The following is a 20,156-nucleotide window of genomic DNA, read 5'->3' on the forward strand; positions in this document are numbered from 1 at the left end:
GAGGGGGAGGAAGAGGGGGAGGAAGAGGGGGAGGAAGAGGGGGAGGAAGAGGGGGAGGAAGAGGGGGAGGAAGAGGGGGAGGAAGAGGGGGAGGAAGAGGGGGAGGAAGAGGGGGAGGAAGAGGGGGAGGAAGAGGGGGAGGAAGAGGGTGAGGAAGAGGGTGAGGAAGAGGGTGAGGAAGAGGGTGAGGAAGAGGGTGAGGAAGAGGGTGAGGAAGAGGGGGAGGAGGACAAAGAGTGTTCGAATTCTTCTTTAGAAAGGCAATGTTCTGTATCTTAGTTGGTTATTGTTTCAATGGATGAAGTGAAGACAAGAATGATAGATTAGGCATCAGAATTGCCACAAGTTTCAAAATGGTTCAAATGGCTCTGAGCACTATGGGACTTAACATCGGAGGTCATCAGTCCCCTAGAACTTAGAACTACTTAAACCTAACTTACCTAAGGACGTCACACACATCCATGCCCGAGGCAGGATTCGAACCTGCGACCGTAGCAGTCGCGCGGTTCCGGACTGTATCGCCTAGAACCGCTCGGCCACACCGGCCGGCCCACAAGTTTCCTCAAGTGTATTCTACAGTACAAGAAACATTAGTCCAACTGAGGAAATATCTAGACAGAGAGAGAGAGAGAGAGAGAGAGAGAGAGAGAGAGAGAGAGAGAGAGGGGGGGGGGGGGGGGAGGTGGGGTGGCAGATTCCATTTCCTGATGTGAGCAAAAATCTTAAGTACCAACATCTTTTATAAAGAATTGTTTTTTAGATGGAGAAAGCAAGCCCAATGATGTGTGTTTCATTAACACCACTTACATTATTTTATTTCAATAAAACGAAGCAAATTTGGTGACAAAATTCACATTTCATTGGAGTTGCATTACGGATTAAAAATACCTTCACTGATTTCAGAAATAACCTCAGAAAGAAGTAGGCCTCTTGAAAGAAGTGTATAAGGCGGGGAAGAATTGTGTAAAGCAACACTGTAAGTGACCACCAATGAAATGTTGGTTCTACTATGATCGTTATTGTCGGTTATCACCCCATCGTGTTATATCTATTATTTTACAGGTATTGTGTGATTTTTCTTTTGAGAAATATATGAGTACAAAGCATACAAACTGCCAGGGACTCTCAAAATTTTCATCTTATCATCCATACTGTCTAACGTATAAACTATTTTTGAAGTGCCAAAATGAACTAGAAAAAATAAAATCTCTATAAAATGCCACACTGCGCAATGTACTTGCAGTGCGAGAGTACAATTCCTTAAATCCATAATCCCTGGTCTCTGGTCGGCTGAGCAGCACTGCAGTCCTGGTCCATGGATATACCACGAAAATCCACTACATTACGCCACACACGAACAGACCCGGTCTGCTGGCAGATCGTTGAGACTATAGATCTGATGGGCAGGACCTGCACATTAGTGGGAACTGAATGGCTTCAGATCGACAGGCCCAATCCATTACAGATGCTCGTAAAAATGGCCTCTGGTTTCGGCCTGTCATGGGAATTCAGTCGTGTGCCCAGCTATTCGCGAGCCACAGACAACATGTTGATGGAATGAGACCATGGCGATCAATCCATGCCACAAGTAACTTATTCAAATAATCTGAGAATCAGTAATAATGAGGACAGGTAGCAACTCACCGTAAAGACAACCACACTTTCACAAGTAAATTTTCAGCCATAGCTTTTATCTGAAAATGAGAGTGCACACACACACACACACACACACACACACACACACACACAAAAATCACTGAGACGTAACTCATGCACACATGACCACCGTCTGGCCACTGCATCTACAATCTCTGAGGATCAGATCCAAACAAACCACTCCTCATGCCATCTTGCCTCTCATCGGCAGCAGCTAGGCTAGTGACAAGAGGTGGTGGCAGCACTGACTGCAAAGTGAGGGAAGTGGAAGGAAGGGAAGAAGCAGTAAGAATGAGGGACTAGGGAAGTGGTGCATATACTCAGCTGCACTCAGCCAGCTAAGATGTATGACACCCCAGTAAACAAACCTTTTCATCTACTGAGACAAGAATGAGATTTTTCCAGGATTTTTTTTCATATTTTCCTGATATTTCCCTGGTGTATTTGGAATTTCCTGATACTCCGCTATTTCCCTTTTTTCCAGAACCCATGGCAGCCCTGTACATATAAGGAGCAGTCAAATGACAATGAAACACATGGGAAAGTAGGGAAACTGTTTATTACTTCAAAAGTAATTGCCATAACAGTTAATATAGTTAACCCACTGTGAGGTGAAGACAGTCAATGCCTTGATGAGAAAATGCTGGCTGTTACCTACAAAACCACTATTGTGGCCACGTGAACACTTCTTCATCCGAAGCAAATCGATGGCTATGAATGTCTTCCTTCAGGACACCAAACATCAGGAAATCGCATAGGGGTATATCAGGACTGTATGGAGGACATGTAAGATACTTCTCCACAAAATTTCTGCATGGCAACAAGTAGGCAGGCCTCTACACTACTACTTTTTTTTCTTTTTCTATAGCAGTAGAGATTCATCTCCTTGGTAAAATGTATAGAATATGATGCATGAACAAGTAAATGCAAAAGTTCAGATGAATCGAGGGATGCAGCTAAACCATGTAGCGCAGTAATCTCTTGGAGAGAGAGAGAGAGAGAGAGAGAGAGAGAGAGAGAGAGAGAGAGAGAGAGAGAGAAGTTCCCAAGCTCTTGGTTCTAAAACTTTCAAATAGCACTATATGGCTTTTACACTGTTGAAGGTGTTGCCTTCAAAATAACATTTTCCTTTTAAAAATGTTACATCATCATTAATAAATCAATCAATCTTTGAGATACTCTCTGAGTCCACAGGCACAATCTGAAGAATATCTATGTCATTTGGAGGAACTCTGTATACCAGTGTAACTGATAAGAAACAAAAAACAAGTATTATGAAGGATTTTATTTGTGTTGCAATTTAAAATATTACAGTCATAACATAACAAAACAAAATATTCATCAGTGGCAACATGTTATTGCACATATCACTCCAGCAATATTTCCAAAATAAAAATAACAAATAAAAATCAGTTGTCACTTGGCATGAACATTTTCTTCTGTAGATATATTGCTTACATTTTGAGTCCATTTTTTTTATCTTTAGCTCCAAGCAGTTTCCATTACTGCAGTCTGCTATTTTCCATGTGTAAAGTGCAATGTAACAGGCAGCTCTGGTGTCAGTATTAATATTGTGATATAAAAAAAGAAAGGAAGTATTCTTATGATGTAAACTTTGTGCACTGTGAGACAGGTTGATTGATAGGAGCAATGGGCAATCACTGTATACCATTATAAACTTAAATGCCTTAAAGTTTACCTACACGTACAGATTAACTGCAAGTCTTATTTCAATTTTGTTACATACTGTGTATACCTTATACCTCACAGTCCTCAAAATAATCATGGTTTAAAGTGCATGAGATGAAAACTGGAGGCCTGTATCAAATTTTCACTCTGAAAGTAAGATTCAATTATTAACATCAATTAATGAAAAGAATTACATTAAAGTCTTCAAATCATTTTCTTTTATTACTTTACAAAGTATTTCTAAAATTTTCATTTATTGTTGAAGTATTAAACTGTTTCTTTAATAGAACATAATTTTTATCACAATTCTCAACATAAATGTATAAACACCACATATTTTTTGCATAAATTAAACAATCTATTTACAGCTGAGCACATATATTTTAAATCACGAAGAAATAGCTGTGGACAGGAAATTTCATAAATTATATAATATTTCCTTTTTATTACATAATATTTACTTCTTTTAGTGAAGGCCATACAATCTGCACTTTCATCTAGTCATGAGTACCAGCTCTATGGACTACATGAAGACTGTAGAATAGGATTCAAGGTAACAGATTCTCTTCAGGCACAATTCTTAATACTGTAAAGCAACAACTCTGGAAGGATCCCCCATTCTCCCTCCGTAGTAGGACAGAAGTGGCTGAATACATGAGAACAGAGATTTCTTTTTGAGACTGATTAGTAAAGGCATATTTTAAGCAGCCAATACAAATATTATAAAACTGGTTTGTTTCAAATCACTTCACTGGACTACTGAACATGTCTGAGTAACATATAGTCACTCACTTTGACACAAACAACAGTTCCAGTCACACTTTTTGACAATTCTTGCTGCTGTTACTACACAGTACAGTCATATTTAAGGCACTACCCATAAACAAATGTGATGTGTTCTCAATTTACTCTGAGTCCAATACAGTTAGACACTCTAAAGTGTCTACTATCACACTCATGTTACACTTAAGTAACTAAAGGATATGACCTGCTGAAAAATGACATTTAGATCTATAGCTGAATGATTTTGTGGGCATAAAGATTATCACAACTACACTCCAAATAGTGATTACTATGCTGTCAGTCAGAAATTCCTAATTTACAATTACTGTCAACGATTCAGCAGAGATGAATGCTGGAGCAGATATTATCTCTGCAGCGGAAACAATATGACTTCAGCATCTCGTGTACCATGATCAGAATACCTTGATACAACATAAATGACAATCTTGTTCAATCCCTAATGTCTAATCATAAAGACTGAGGAAGCAATCAATATGATTAACCTGTAGTTAAACAGTTGTTTTCACTTGAGCAGCAAAAAGTGGGGGTATTTTATTAAAAATGAGATTATGGGTTAAAAAAAGAAGGGACAATTACACTTCAGTATATATGTTTATCGAGCAGCTTTGATAAGGTTGTCATTTTAAGAATTCAAGCAAATAACTTTTTAATTTATCGAGTATAATATTAACCCAGTTACTGAAGATACAAAGTAAACACTTCTCCTATCTTCTACAGAACAAAAATATGATTATTCCAAAATTCAACTTCACGCAGCACGATGCTAACACACTTCAATCATAGATCAGAGCTCAGGAAAAAAGCAAATGGTACTCTATATGAATATTGTGATGATCATTTTCATCCACACAGTTGTTAGTCATCACAAAACAATACTCTATCACAACTGTTCCACTGCCATAATGTACACAACGGTACTAAGATGGTAGCTCAAGATGTGATCAACCAAGTGGATATCATTTCCAACAATTATCCTCTCACTCTCAGGAACAAACAAAACCATCATTTCATGTGATTTTGTGAAAACCCAGTTAGAATCAGCTAATGATATTATAAAGGCTTAGTACTGTACGGCTATTATCATACCGTAATTCCTATTACTTTACAAGAAATTGCTTGCATAGTAACAATACAGTGCTAATTAATGCTGATATAATTCCACTTCTCTGGAAGATCTGTGTCACCCAATGGCATTCAGCCATTTTTCTCTATCTTAATGACGTGCAACAAATTCTTCCAATGAGACAGGAATCTGTCCACGATAAGGCACATTGTATTTACGAATTGTGGCTGCAGCTAAACAAGTGAGTGTTGTGTAGCGTACTGGATTTATTAATTCATGTAGTGCAACACCTGCAGGCAGCAGCTGTTCAAATGTACGGCCCTGACCATTCCTAGCATCTAAATGTGCACCTCCTTCAAGCAGAGTCCTAATGAGAGACGGTGCACCTAACTCTGTTGTAGCGCCAGCTGCAAAATGAAGTGGTGTGCAGCCATCATCATCCTTTGCATCTGCATTGGCTCCAGATGCAAGGAGCAAAGATACAACAGCTGCTGAAGGGAGACGGCAGGCTGGATATCTTCCTCCTTCAGTTCCACCTCCACCTCTCTGAGCACATGCCACATGCAAGGGTGTGGCTCCTCCAAGTCTGTGTGTTACAGGTGCCTTTGCCAATCTAAAAGACATACAAAATTAACAGACAAAATATACACACACTTATTTCACTAAAATAAATTTTGATATGAACACACAAACTGCTTTATATTTAACCAAAAGAAAAAGCAAAAAGAAAACCACACACACACAAAAGACATCTGTGTTAAACGAGCCTTGAAGACTTAACTATGACACTGCTTCGCAAAAGAAAAACATTTGAACAAAAGGACACAATTCTCCCTTAAAAGTGGAATGTTGAAGGAGGTGCCCATGTACCAAAGGGCAGAAACTGAGCCACAATATGAATTTATTTAATGTATTCTTTCCAAAAAACGTCCCCATTGCCCCTTACATGAACATCCTGCACAATTTTCCCTCAGTCTGTGCACTCCTCTCAGTGAAGCAGTTACCTGCAACCATAAAACATTGAATATGGGACTCTAAAAATTGTTTAAATGTTGTTCATATATTATAATCACCTTCGTAAAGGTAATAATGATGTATCAAACAATGGAAAATCCAGGATGGAATGTAACAATATTATGAGAAGAAAGTTGCTACTCACCATATAGTGGAGATACTGAGTCGCAGATAACCACAACCAAAAGATTTTCACACTTAAAGCTTTTGGCCAATGGCCTTATGTCAACAACAACCCCCCCCCCCCCCCCCCACACACTCTCTCTCTCTCTCTCTCTCTCTCTCTCTCTCTCTCTCTCTCTCTCTCTCTTTTTCGCCTTACAAACCGCACTGCACGCTCTACTTACAAGCCATACTTTATCAACCTTCTCGGTCGTACACAACAGACAGCTACCAAACCACACTGATTGTTGGTGCAGCATCTTATGTCCCGCATTTCTCCCGCCGATATAATTAATCTTATACTTTCAAATTGATTACTCTGCCTGCGCCATTTCACATATTTTTGCATGTTTACTCCGGCACCTTTCCAGTGCCACACAATATTGTATCTCATCCTATGAACCACTCCCCACTCCAGACACTTTCTCCGTTCTATCCCAGTTCGCACCCACTAATACCACCATCTAGTCACATCTGCCATCTCCCATCTTCATACTTACCTACCCTCAGACCGGTTAACCACAGTAATATATGTATATATTTTATCAGTTATTCTTTACTTAGAACCTTGTGACTTCTTGCCAATATCAGCAAGTTTTCGCATTTCGCTATCATCGACTCCTAATTTCTTCTTGTTTCCCCATTTTGCATCCATCCCCTCTTTTTCGTATGTTTTCACACATATTTGGGTGTATTTTTGTGAAATTTTTCAGAAGTTATTCTACATTATTTATGTAATTTTTCGCATTTTTCCACCACCATGGATCCTTCTTCATTCCATCTGTGTCAATACTCCTTATCCCTAGCCAGATCCCAGTCCCCTATACTGTTCCTGTGTTGCTGCTTGGCTCATGGAATCCCCCCTAATGGCCTTACCATCAAATTACAAATCCCTGGCTGCCACCCCTCCTCCCACAATGACCTCCACCTGTTCAAATTCCGCCAGTCTTTAGCCCTCACCAACATAGTCCTGCAAAACCATATCAACCAAGCCCAGACCACCTTGTAGTACCTTCTCCCCATCTACAAGATTCTTCTGCTATGCAACCTCAAATTCCTGGAACCCATAAAACACTCAAACTCTTGCCCTGCAGGAATTTGAGCAACATGCATGATGCCACCTTAAAAACTCTCCATCCTGCTCACTTCCTACTCCCGCCTTGGAGTGCCACTGTCCACCACCTCTACAACAACCTCCAAACCTTGTCTTGCAGACCTACTACACTTACCGGCCCTCCAAAACTCACTCTCACCACCACACAGAATCCGTAACCTAAACAGACCCATAACACAGCCATGAACCTACCCTCCAGAAGCCTTAGCCCCACAGAAATATCAGTCCTTTCCAAAGACCTCACCTTTTGCCCAACTCCCAAATTCAATCATGCAGAACTTGTTAAAGACCTTCTCTCCTTCTCCCGGTCCCTACAGTGGAAACCCTTTTTTGCCACCAACCCTACTAATCAGACTCAACCCAAGACCATTATTGAACCTGCCTAACTCAGTTCAGTCCTCCATCCAACCCATGACCCACCTGCACTGCCCCCAAAACCACCCCCTGTTAACTTTCCAGAGTTTCTTAACCTCAAACCTTGCCTCACCATCATTCCTCAAATCCCTCAACATGCAGACTAACCTTACATCCGCAGAAAAAACCGCAGTCCACCATCAAAAAACTGATCCCAACATCACAATCCTACCTGTGAACGAAGGCTCCTCACTGTTGTTCTGAACCGCAAAGATTACCTGGGGAAGGGCTCTGCCAGCTGTCAGATACTTCCACCTACAAACCTTGCCACAGTGATCCCATTCCAGTAATCCAGCAAGATTTCCATCCCAGAACCTCTGCCCACAATCCATCTCTCTACTCGCCACTGCCACTCCCAGCACTCCTGCCTTCTACATGCTTCTGAAAGTCCATAAACCCTACCACCCAGAACTCCCCATTGTGGCCAGTTACTGTGCTGCCACTGAGAGAATCTCTGTTCTTATAGACCAACACCTTCAACCTATTACCTGGAACCTACCCTCCTATATAAAATATACAAACCATCTCCTCCACCGACTCTTCACACTTCCTGTCCCTTTACCACATGGTGCCCTGCTCGTCACTATTGATACCACCTTCCTGTACACTAACACCAACAACCTCCTTCCTAGTCACCATGACCAACTATATCCTCTCCCACAATTACTTATCCTTTGAAGGCATTACCTACGAACAAATACAGGGTACGGTTATGGGCACCTGCATGGCACCAACTTTTTCATGGGCCATCTAGAGGGATCCTCCCAAAGTACAGTAATTTACTGTTTTAAGGGATGGGGAAGATCCACCATAGTTCAATAGCCGTGTTAGAAAAGTGCTATGTGAACAAAGAGCAGATTCAAAAGAGATAAAAACTTAGCTGACAAACAAAAGCTGAATGAAGCCAAAATGACTATAAGGAGAGCAATGAGAGAGGTGTTAAATGATTTTGAAAGTAAGACACTGTCAACAGACCTGAGTAAAAACCCTAAGAGATTTTGGTTGTACGTAAAATCAGTAAGTGGGTCAAAAATCATCTATCCATTCTCTCAGTGACCACACCAGCACCGAAACAGAAGGTAACAGAGAGCAGGCCAAAATATTGAATTCAGTCTTCCGAAGTTGTTTCACCGCAGAAGTTCGTAGCACTGTCCCTCCCTTCAAACACTGTACGAAAGTCAATATGGCAGATATTGAGATAACCGATTGCCAAACAGGAAAGCAGTTACAATCGCTTAGTAGTGGAAAGGCATCAGGACCAGATGAGATACCTATAAGATTCTATAAAGACTGTGCAAAAGAACTTGCTCCCCTTCTAGCAGTGTTTTATCACAAAACAACAAAAGGTACCTAACAACTGCAAAGAAGCACAGGTCATTTCTGTTTTTAAGAATGGCCATAAGACAGATCCACTCAATTATAGAACTATATCATTGACGTCAATCTGTTGTAGAATTACGGAACATGTTTTACGCTCAAGAATCATAAATTTTTGGAAAATGAACATCTTCTCTATAAAAATCAACATGGATTCTGCAAACAGAGATCCTGCAAAACTCAGCTCACTCTGTCCATCCATGAGATCCACAGTGCAGTGGACAACGGCGCTCAGGCTGATTCCGTGTTCCTCGATTTCAGTAAGGCATTTGACACCACCTTGCATTGCCATTTAATGGAAAAAATACGAGCTTACGGAGTACTGGAGCAAACATGCGATTGGATTCAAGACTTTCTTATGGATAGAACCCAACACGTCACTCTTAACAGAACTAAATCGACAGATTTAAAGGTAATATCTGGAGTACCACAGGGAAATGTGATAGAACCGTTGCTGCTTACAATATGTATAAACAATCTAGTAGAAAGCATCAGATGCTCTTTAAGGCTATTTGCAGATGATGCAGTTGTCTATACCAAAGTAGCAACACCTGAAGATAGAAAGAATTTGCAGAACAACCTGCAGAGAATTGATGAATGGTGCAGGCTCTGGCAGTTGACCCTGAACATAAATAAATGTAACATATTACGCATACATAGGAAAAGAAATCCACTACTGTACAGTTACACTACAAACGGCTCGATATAGCGTCTGCCGTAAAATATCTAGGCGTAACTATCCAGAGCCAACCTTAAGTGGAATGACTATGTAAAACAAATAATGGGAAAAGCAGACACCATACTCAGATTCATCAGAAGAATCATAAGGAAATGTAACTCATCCATGAAAGAAATGGCTTATAAGGCACTTGTTCATCTGATTCTTGAGTACTGTTCATCTATCTGGGATCCCTATCAGGTAGGACTGATAGAGGAGATGGAGAAGATCCAATGAAGAGTGGCATATTTCCTCACGGGAGTGTATATCTGGTGGGAGCGTGTTACGGAGATGCTACACAAACTCCACTGGCAGACATTACAAGAGAGGCCTTGTGCATCAGGGAGAGATTTACTATTGAAATTTCGGGACAGCTCTTTTCAGGAGGAGTCTGACAATATATTACCCCCCCCCCCCCACACACACACACACACACACACACACACACACACACACACACACACACCCCTTGTGTATTGACCATGAGGAGAAAATTTGAGAAATTAGAGCCAATACAGAGGCTTACCGACAATCATTCTTCCCATGCACTACCCATGAGTGGAACAGGGTTGAAGACATCAGATAGTGATGCCGAAAGTACCCTCTGCCATTCACCATTAGGTGGCTTGCGGAGTATGATTCAGATGTAGATAATCACAGATTCTTCCTTCAAATATCCTGTTATTTCCATTTCATAGAGGTTAACAACAGTCCATTTCTAACATGACATGTCATTTTCTTCTTGGAAGAGGAATAATTACACACCAAACAGCTCTCAGCAAATGAGAAGAGTCATGGTTACCTACCTGTAAACAGTGCAGTGAAGTTCAAATGTACGAGCCTCATCAAGTCCTGGCAAAAGACGTGCCAGCAAACATGCAAGCTGCAGGGCAACAACAACAGCTCGACGTAACTGAAGAGTTTCTCGTTCACCAACAGCTGCTGCTGGCATGCGATCCAGTTGAGTTGAGCCAGCCTCTACCTCTCTCACTGCCTTCCGAAGTACATCTAGCACTTCTTCAAATGATGCTTCAGGAACTCTCCTACCACGTGCTGCTGGTCGGCCCTGCTCTCCAGCCATGAAAGCAAACAGCTCAGCGAATGACGACAGTGAGCTCTGGGTCATCTGATTCAGGGGATCCAGCATTCTCTGCAAAGTACAGTTCTACAATGAGGTAACAGACACACAACATTGTATCAAATGTCAAGGAATACACTGTCAGTGAACTAATTTTGAAACATCAGAAATATTCTTTTCTTTATTGTATCTTTTGTCCATTACTTCATTTCAATATGAATACCGATAAATACAAAAGGAAGCAGGAGGGGCAAGAGCTTGGAACTCTTTTTATGTCCAATGGAACATTATGTGAGAAGAGGATAACCAAATTAGCAAAAGAATGACGTTGGTAGGACAGACATACATATACCTCAATAAAACATCCTCAGTGCTACCATTTATCTACGAATGTTTACAAAATGTAGACATTACAAAAATACCACTTTTAGAAAGAAGAACTTCAGTCTAACACTTCTGATACATCATATGAATGAGTTTGCACTTGTAATAAGCTCTACAAGATACAGTGAAAAGTCATAACTATCACGTTCACGTGACCAACCAACATATATAAAACTCAGTATCTTGAGAATGAAACGAGTTATCATTCTGCTCTCAGTATTAGATAAAATTTCGATATCTTATCTACATTTCAAACTTAGTAATTTGTTTTTCTCTCTGTAAACACTTTAAAATTTTCTGCAATGCTCTACTTAATTTGATTTGGCACAGTTACTATGACAAATAAGGAAAAGAAATTCAGCCCTCTGAGCAAATATGTGCAAAAATCAATTTTTTTCACTGAATAGTTTTCTTAAAATCGAATAATTCATATTTCATAGCAGACGGAATGTCTTCTCTCAGTAGAGGTAGCTGCATTAGGCATAGTTTATACACACTTGCATAGTACATAACATGAACTTCACAATAAGACCAATCAGTTATCTATTTCACTGGCATTGGCACCAACAATAATGCTCTGGACAGCTAGGAATTAAATGTTCATTTTGATAAACTTTACTATTACTTACAATGCTCTGTATCAAAAGAGTAACACCACTCAACAAAACTAGGAATTAGTTGCTCTGGCCATCACAATTACACAGCAATAGTTACATAGAAAACACTGAAAATCATCACCTGCTGCATGTCTAAGGCATAGTTCCAAAGGGCAATGCAGCGTGAAAATTTTCCTGCATCAGCATAGACAGCTCCTCTGTAGCGCACATAGTAACTTGTGTCTGGATGTGCAGGGCCAAGTATGCGCTCACGAATCACCAGTGCCTGCATTCTCATTTCATCTGGGTCTGCAAGGAGTTCCTCTAAAGTCTCATGATCTGTCACCTCTCGAGCATGATCATATGCAGCAACTGTCACTACTTGCACAGGTTTAGGAAGAGGTGGTTCTCCCTGAGGAAACCTGCAAGAACATATCATAACTGAAAGCATTCCATGACCAGTACAACATCAGACTACATTCCATTATTAAACTGAACAAAATAATTATTCATTTTTGTTTCTGACTAGTTAATAAGGGGCATAGCTTATAAACTGAAATCAAGTCTCAGTATATAGGAAAATTATATATTTTAAGCACATATTGCAACTAAGTCTCATCCCTTTGACACAAAAAGGTTTCAGCAAAAAATGAATGTGGATAATACTAACACAAATTACGGGGTAGAGATTGAAAAACACACATCTTCCATAACACGACTTCTGAACACAGGAGAGAATGAAAAGAAAGGACGGAAATCTAGTATATCAGCATAAAAAATTGGAATATTTCACTCCCTCCTTACAAGCAAAGCTATTTTGTTAAGAGCATGGTTATACAGATCAAAACTGTATATACACTGAAACACAAGATAATAAGAAATGAAGTGAGTTAATGACAAAAAGGGCAATAAATTCAATCTAGAATGAATTTTTGCTCCTTAGTAGTGTGTACTGACCTAGGCTTCCCACAAGATACACAAGAGAACTTCTGTGATGTTTGGGAGATAGGGAAACTGGTACAGGTGGAAGCAAACCTATGAGGATGCGTCGTAAGTGGCCCGAATAGTTGAGTCAGCAGAATATTTACCCATGAGAAGTAAGGGTTACAGGTACGAGTTCCTATCTGGCACACAGTGTCAATCTGCCAGAAATTTTCAATAAATTCAACGCTTTTAAGGCAAACAGTCATGCTGATACCTTCTGAGGAAGGAGAGCTATGTAAGCCAATTACTGAAAACGGCACCAAGACTGATGGTTCAAGATGGGCATACGAATGAAAGAACACAAAAAAAGGAGAAAACGCAAGTACTATATGTTATGAAATATGTTGTTGCAGTCAGCTGTCTGAAGACAGGTTTGGTGTAGCTCTCCACACTAGTTCATCACGTACAAACCACTTCATTTCCATAAAGCTACTACAATTTACATTCACCTGAAACTGCTTACTATAGCTGACTTGATCTCCCTGTACAATTTTATTCCCTCTACACTTCCTTCTATTCCTAAATAGACGATACCTTGGTGCCTCAACATGTGTCCAATCAAGTGGTCCCTTCTTTTATGATAATTGGGCCGTAAGTCCCCCACCCCACTTCAGTTAAATTCAATTCAGTACTTTAAACTGGGGTCAATCCATTGATATCACAATGCAAATTTGAGTGTTAACTGTACAACCCTGACGTTCATATATTCACACATTAATTTATTTTTAATTCAAAATTGCACTTAGTTTAATTTAATTGTTGATCAGTTTCACCCCATATGGTGAATCACAAAGTAATTTGTATGCAAAGACAGAATCACACTTACAATGTAGTGAATCACATCACTATTTTGAATTTTAAGAAATATATTGGTATATTTATAACAAAATATTAAATTTTCTAGCCTTAAAAGATTATATAGGTACATTAAATTCTAACACTACTGCCACAAAAACCCTTGCACTCAGATAAGTTTGACAAACAATTTTGTTTCAGTAATTTGTGAGACTATCAACGTCAAGATATTTACTCAATATCATAATCATCTACCCCTTGTCCGACCTGAGAGCTGAGTGGTCTGCATGACGGAAAGGGGCTCAAGTTCAATTCCCGGCTGGGTCTGAGATTCTCTCCACTCACGGACTGGGTGTTGTGTTTTGTCGTCATCGTCGCCATCATCATCATCATCATCATCATCATCATCATCATCATCATCATCATCATCCCCATCATCATCCCCATCATCATCATCATCATCATCATCATCATCATCATCCCCATCGACACACAAATCACCAAAGTGGCATCAACTAAAAAGACTTGCACCAAGCGCCCGGTCTACCCATTGGGAAACCCAAGTCGCCAGACATTTCATTTCATCTACCCCTAGAAATATGTATTTACCTCACTTTCTATGATCTGCAACATTTTTATTTTTTCAATAATTTGGAACTTTCTACCCTTAACTGCATCTTCCACTTTCAGGAAGATAAAATGAACATGACCATTAAGAACTTACTTTCTCAGAAATTTCATTTTTAAGCGTCATTAGAGACAATATTAATTTTACCAATAAAATACCTAAACCTTCCTTTGATAGGAAATTACACTAATGGCAAAATCATTTTTATTGAATTCATGGACATCTTTATCCTTTTCCTCCTCCATTCTTTCATTTTCAATTGAACTTGTGCTGTTCTACATCCCCGTTATATGTTCTGGATATAGAATCAGAATCACAATACGATGACTCCCTGCTTTCAGCACAGTCACATTCACTTTCATTGGAGTCACTGACAGCAGTACTTTTTCCTAGAGTCCAAGAGCTTTGCTTTTCTCATTATTCCTTCTGTTTCATTACAGTGAACCTTTTTCAATTGCATTTCGAATATGTGTGTTGTTTCTGGGATCTGTGAAATGACTAGTGGGGCAAAAAGGAAAAAATCCTGCTTTTCTGGGCCCAGATATAATATCATATTTAGAAGCAATGGCTATATTTTTAAAGGCTCCTTTCAACAACCTAGAAAATTTAGATTTTACTACCACCCCTCTATTCTTCCTTTTCCAGTCATCTAGCATGTTTCTCCAAGCAAGTTTTTTGAGGTCTAAAAATGGGCACCTCACGTGGCAGACACAAATTAGGTGGTCGAGATACAAATTTAATGTCATGTTCTTGGCATACTTTAATCATGTTAAGTGACAGATGACTCAAGAGAGCATTACCTATCATCATTTCCAGTCCCTCTAAATGCTGGACGTAAGGCAAGACAATTACAATAGAGCACAATTCAAAACACTGTTAGGTCAAGCCAATCACTTCAATTTTTATTATAAGCTGCACCGATTAAACCACCTCCTGTGCAAGTATAGCAGGGATGTTTTGCCCACTATGTAAGATGGGAGGAGTGTGCCATCTGCAACCGCTGCTTCACTAATTACTTCCAATTGTCCAGGATCATCACAAATGATATTCTTGTTACAGTTTACAATGTTGGAGGGAGGGACACCATTCAACGACCCCTCAAGGTTCTTAAAACAATCACTCACTGTTACCTCACATAACTGTCACCCTTGCCCTCTTTGCATTTTCACTTGCTCTTGGCATTTCTCATTTCTTTTCGAATAACATTTTACCCACCCATGATCAGGTTGATCATCATGAAATCTTTTTTTCAATACGCTCTGCTTGATTAAGATATGACTGTACGGTGTCCCTAAAATCACTATTCTTAAAAGGAAACCCCATTTCGCGTAATGCAATGTTCCTTCAACCACATTTTTACTCACTATTTGCTAACAATGTTTGGCCATCTATTTTATATTTGTGTATGTTCTTGAGTTTGTCATTGTCTTTTAAGGAACTATATATTGTTCTGACACTGTGAATGCTCAATTTTTTTTGATTTAGCAGTCTTCAGAACATTTGGAAGAAACTTTGGGTTGTAGTTGGACTTTTGGGTTGGTCTTAGAACCTTCTTTTATACTCATGATCTGATTCACCCTACAAAAATGCAGTTTTGTAATTAAGCACACATAATGTCTCAGGGGTATTAACAATAAACATAAAAAATGAAACAGTAGCACTTAAAATGTTCATATGCAAGTAAAAGTATTACAACTTACCAATTACATACAGGAAGTACCTGATGCCAGCAGAAGTTTTCTTACTGATGTACCTTATGGCATTAATTAAAGTACTCCATGGAGGTCCAGTGTGGGCTGTAATTCTAGTGATATGACAGTGCTGTAATGTGAAACCAATTTATGCTGGAAAAAAACTGCTTCCAATTTTGGCCACCAGGTGCAAATCTGGCACTGTACAGCATCTATCCCCAGTGCTCACACTGAACAAATTGTGTAAGCAGTAGTTAATAATAAAACTACTTTCTCACTTGTGTCATTTTTTCTGCCCATGCCCCATTCCTAATCCATTACAAATGGAAACATTTCTATTCATTTTTCTTACAATCACAGTGCCTGATTTGTACCTGGTGGGAAAAGTTGGAACAAATTTTTTTCCAACATAAATTGGTTCTGCATTAACGCACTAGAATATCTACCAAGTTTCATTGACGTACAATAATTACAGCCCACACTGGGCCTTGTTCAGTAACTGCACTTTAATTATAACCACGTGACATTTACTTCATGAGTGCAGCACATGAATTGCACATCTATTGATGATGCCAGTTGCTGGTCCCATGCTTTCCAACACACCATTTTTATTGACAAATCAGTCAAGAATTTGCAACAATGATCAGCTGCCGTGTTCTTGGTAAGATGTCACAGTCAGATACTTAAATGTTGAAGAATTGGTTTATCAGATTTACATCATCAGATTCACCTCATTTTACAGTACCACTTCGTTGCTTATCCAATTTACCCATCTAATCTGCAGTTTCCTACTTGAGCAGAACATACTAAAGCTTCTATTCTCTTCTTATTCAAACTATTTACCACTCACATTTCACTTCTACTCAAGACAACACTCCAGACAAATATCTTCAGAAATTACTAACTAACAAATTTATATTCGATGCTAACAAATTGGTATTTCAGCAATGTTTCTGTCACTGTTGATAGTCTGCAATTTTTATCCTCTCTACTTCAGTCATCGTCCTTCACTTTTCTGCTCAAATAACAAAACTCATCTACTGCTTTTAGTGTCATATTTTCTTATGTGATTCCCACAGCATCACCTGATTTAATTTGGCTACATTACATTGCCCATGCTTTACCTTTGTTGGTATTACTCTCACAACATGTTTTTAAAATAGTTCCCATTCCACTCAGTGGATGTTCCAAGTTCTTTGCTATCTTTAACAGAACACTTATAACCACTTCCAAACCCAAATGTTAGTGCTACTACCATCCATGCTGAATGACCTGCGTTCAATTTATGGTACCATCTCAGATTCTTTATTCTGTGGTAGGGAGGTCTTTGGATGCAGTCCATTCAGCCTTCTGAAGCCACATGAGGAGCTGCTAGAATAAAGCAGCAGCACCATCAAGATTCTTGCAACAGGCTGATCACATGTCCTATGATCATAGATCACTACTCATACTGTTTTGTACGCAGTAGTCTGCCAGTCAGAAGATGCCAAAGGGTTAACCCGGGAGTGGTGTTTAAGTTTCAATATCACTGGCGAACTTCAACCTTATTTCTTATTGTTGAACTTCAATTTCATTTGCAAATTTCTTCTTCATTTACTTTAGTGCTTGCTCTATGAACAGACATAATAGAGTAGGGAATATGCTACAGCCCTGTGTCATGACCTTTATGACTACTGCCTCTCTTATGTCTTGTGCCTCTTAACTGCAGTCTGGTTTCTGTACAAGTTATACATGATCTTTCACTCCTCAAATTATATCCCTGATATCTTCAGAATTCTACAGAGTGTATTCCTGTCAACACCATCAAAAGATTTTTTCCTTTCTAAATCTACAAATGCTATAAATGTTTGTTTGCTTTTTTTCCTTGTCTACCTTCAGAGAGAAGCTTTACAGTCAGCATATTTCTGTGTATTCCTACATTTCTCAAGAAGCTAAACAGGTATTCCCCAGCTCATCTTCTGTCATTTCGACCTTTGGTAAGTAGTTCATTGTAATATTCTATAGCCATGACTTATTAACTGGACAGTTTAGTACTGCTCAGATCTGTCAGCATCTGCCTTCTTCGGAATTGGGATAGTTATATCTGTTTTGAAATTTGAGTATTATTTCCTTGGTTCTCCCAAGAATCCAAACAATTCTGGAGAAATACTGTCCACTCCATGTGCTATGTTTGTTTCAGCTCAAATCTTTAATTGCTGCGTTAAATTCTTATCACAGTATTGAATCACCCTTCTTATTTACATTCACTTCCTCTTCTTTCTCCTTCTGTGTATTCCTTCGATCATTATGGCCTTTTCTAATTTGCTTAGTGTTAGCTTCATACTTCAAATAACTTTAGACAGTTTGTCTGGCATTACTTCAATAATTATTACATCACCACCACCACCACCACCACCACCACCACCACCACCTGTGTGTGACTTGAATTATATAAACATTTACAGAAATTTCTGAATATCTGTACAGCTCTCTCTCAGTTGTTTATTACTGTGTTCTCTGCCATCTTAATTGATCGAATGTTGTGTCTACCCAACGTAAGTGACAGAAGTGAAATAAGTTTTCTTCACATTCCAACTGTTTTCAATTATTTCTATGAGGTAACTACTGTTTTATCTTCTCACATCCTTGATGGAACTCCTGAACAATTTCATTTATCAGCACTTTCTATAATGTTTGTCTCATTATTTGCTTGAAAGTATTTCTCCCTCTTTAGTAGTTGCCTTGTTCCATTTGATTTTTTTATAACATCTCTTGCTGTTTTCTGAAGGACCAGATGCCCTTTCTGCCCAGATTTATGTAATACTGACCTTTTAATATTCTGAATCTGTTGCCCCTTGTAGCCTACTCTTAAATAAATTAAAATCTTCATTTCTGCCTTTCTGTTCTTTCTAGCCTTGTACTTTTTTTGTTCTCCATCTTATGCATATGTAATTATGGGAGTTTCTTAAGTGGTTTAGGATGAACAAATCTTGTAAATTTTATACTGTCTAGCAAAATGTGACCTATTTCATGTTAGTTCCATTTAATCCTTGCTTTGCCAAGATACTGTGTGATTTTTTTCTAGGAAAGTTTGTTAAGAACAAACGAATTGTTCTAGACAAAATTTCACTAAGTAATGACATCAGTCATTTCTGTTTTCAGAACCAAAGTTTCCATACGAATAACTTTTCTTTAGTTTGTATCCCACGTCTGCACAGAGATTTTCTTCGTCATCTGCTACTCTTATTACTTGTCATATGTCATTTTCTGTAACTTTTCATAGAGCTCTTCTACCTCTTCATTAAAATGTGAGCACTTTGGTACGTACACTTGACTGATTTCGATAAAATATATTTCATTTAAATTCGAAACAAGGATGGCACAATAGCCATAATATTCCTTTTAATTTTGTTTCTTAGAATAAAAGTTATGTCCGCATTCCCACACTGCTCCATTCTTCAACAAAATCCTTGGTCTGATTTAAATTCAATTTGGCCTTCATTGTTCCATCACATTTATCACAGCCATACTATATATCATTTTTGCTTTTGATCCCAAAGTTCTGCAATTTATTATCCTGAAATAGAAGTTGGTTTTCAATGCTCCATGTTAATTTATTGTAAAGCCAATGGATGGATGAAAGTGTACAGAAGTAGCTAGGTTTAACCCATGTCCTGGAGTCACTGCCTGATTTCCTTCAGTTGATCACTCCTAATATAATTTCACCTAGGACAGAATACCAATGTCCCAAAAATCCGCACATAGTAGCATAACCTTCGATAACCCTAGCTATGGTACACTAGGCTGCCAGGGTTTGAGGTGTTTGGTGACGTGCATTACCAGTGCTAAACATTTACAGAGTTGTATTCAAAGCACTCTCAGTCAAATGCTTCTAAATATCAGAACCCGAGATCAACACAAATCTATATGGACTGGAAAGCCAGCAGGGATCTTACAGTCCAAGAAATTATAATGTATGTTGCTTTATTAGAACATAACAATACACAAGA

At 38.9% G+C, this 20,156-nt stretch overlaps 1 protein-coding gene across 1 annotated transcript in view; it reads right to left on the reverse strand.

Moving 5' to 3' along the window:
* Positions 1-4,306: 4,306 nt before the first annotated feature.
* Positions 4,307-20,156, reverse strand: part of LOC126094606 (protein fem-1 homolog CG6966) — a 133,318-nt gene continuing 117,468 nt past the window's right edge. Inside the window, exons 6-8 of the mRNA XM_049909083.1 lie at positions 12,212-12,491; positions 10,818-11,161; positions 4,307-5,825 (exon numbers count right to left, since the gene is read on the reverse strand). Coding sequence (XP_049765040.1) covers positions 5,363-5,825; positions 10,818-11,161; positions 12,212-12,491 — 1,087 coding nt within the window. The 3' untranslated portion in view covers positions 4,307-5,362. The remainder of the gene's footprint in view (positions 5,826-10,817; positions 11,162-12,211; positions 12,492-20,156) is intronic.

Source organism: Schistocerca cancellata, chromosome 8, assembly GCF_023864275.1.
Source record: "Schistocerca cancellata isolate TAMUIC-IGC-003103 chromosome 8, iqSchCanc2.1, whole genome shotgun sequence".
NCBI lineage: Eukaryota > Metazoa > Arthropoda > Insecta > Orthoptera > Acrididae > Schistocerca > Schistocerca cancellata.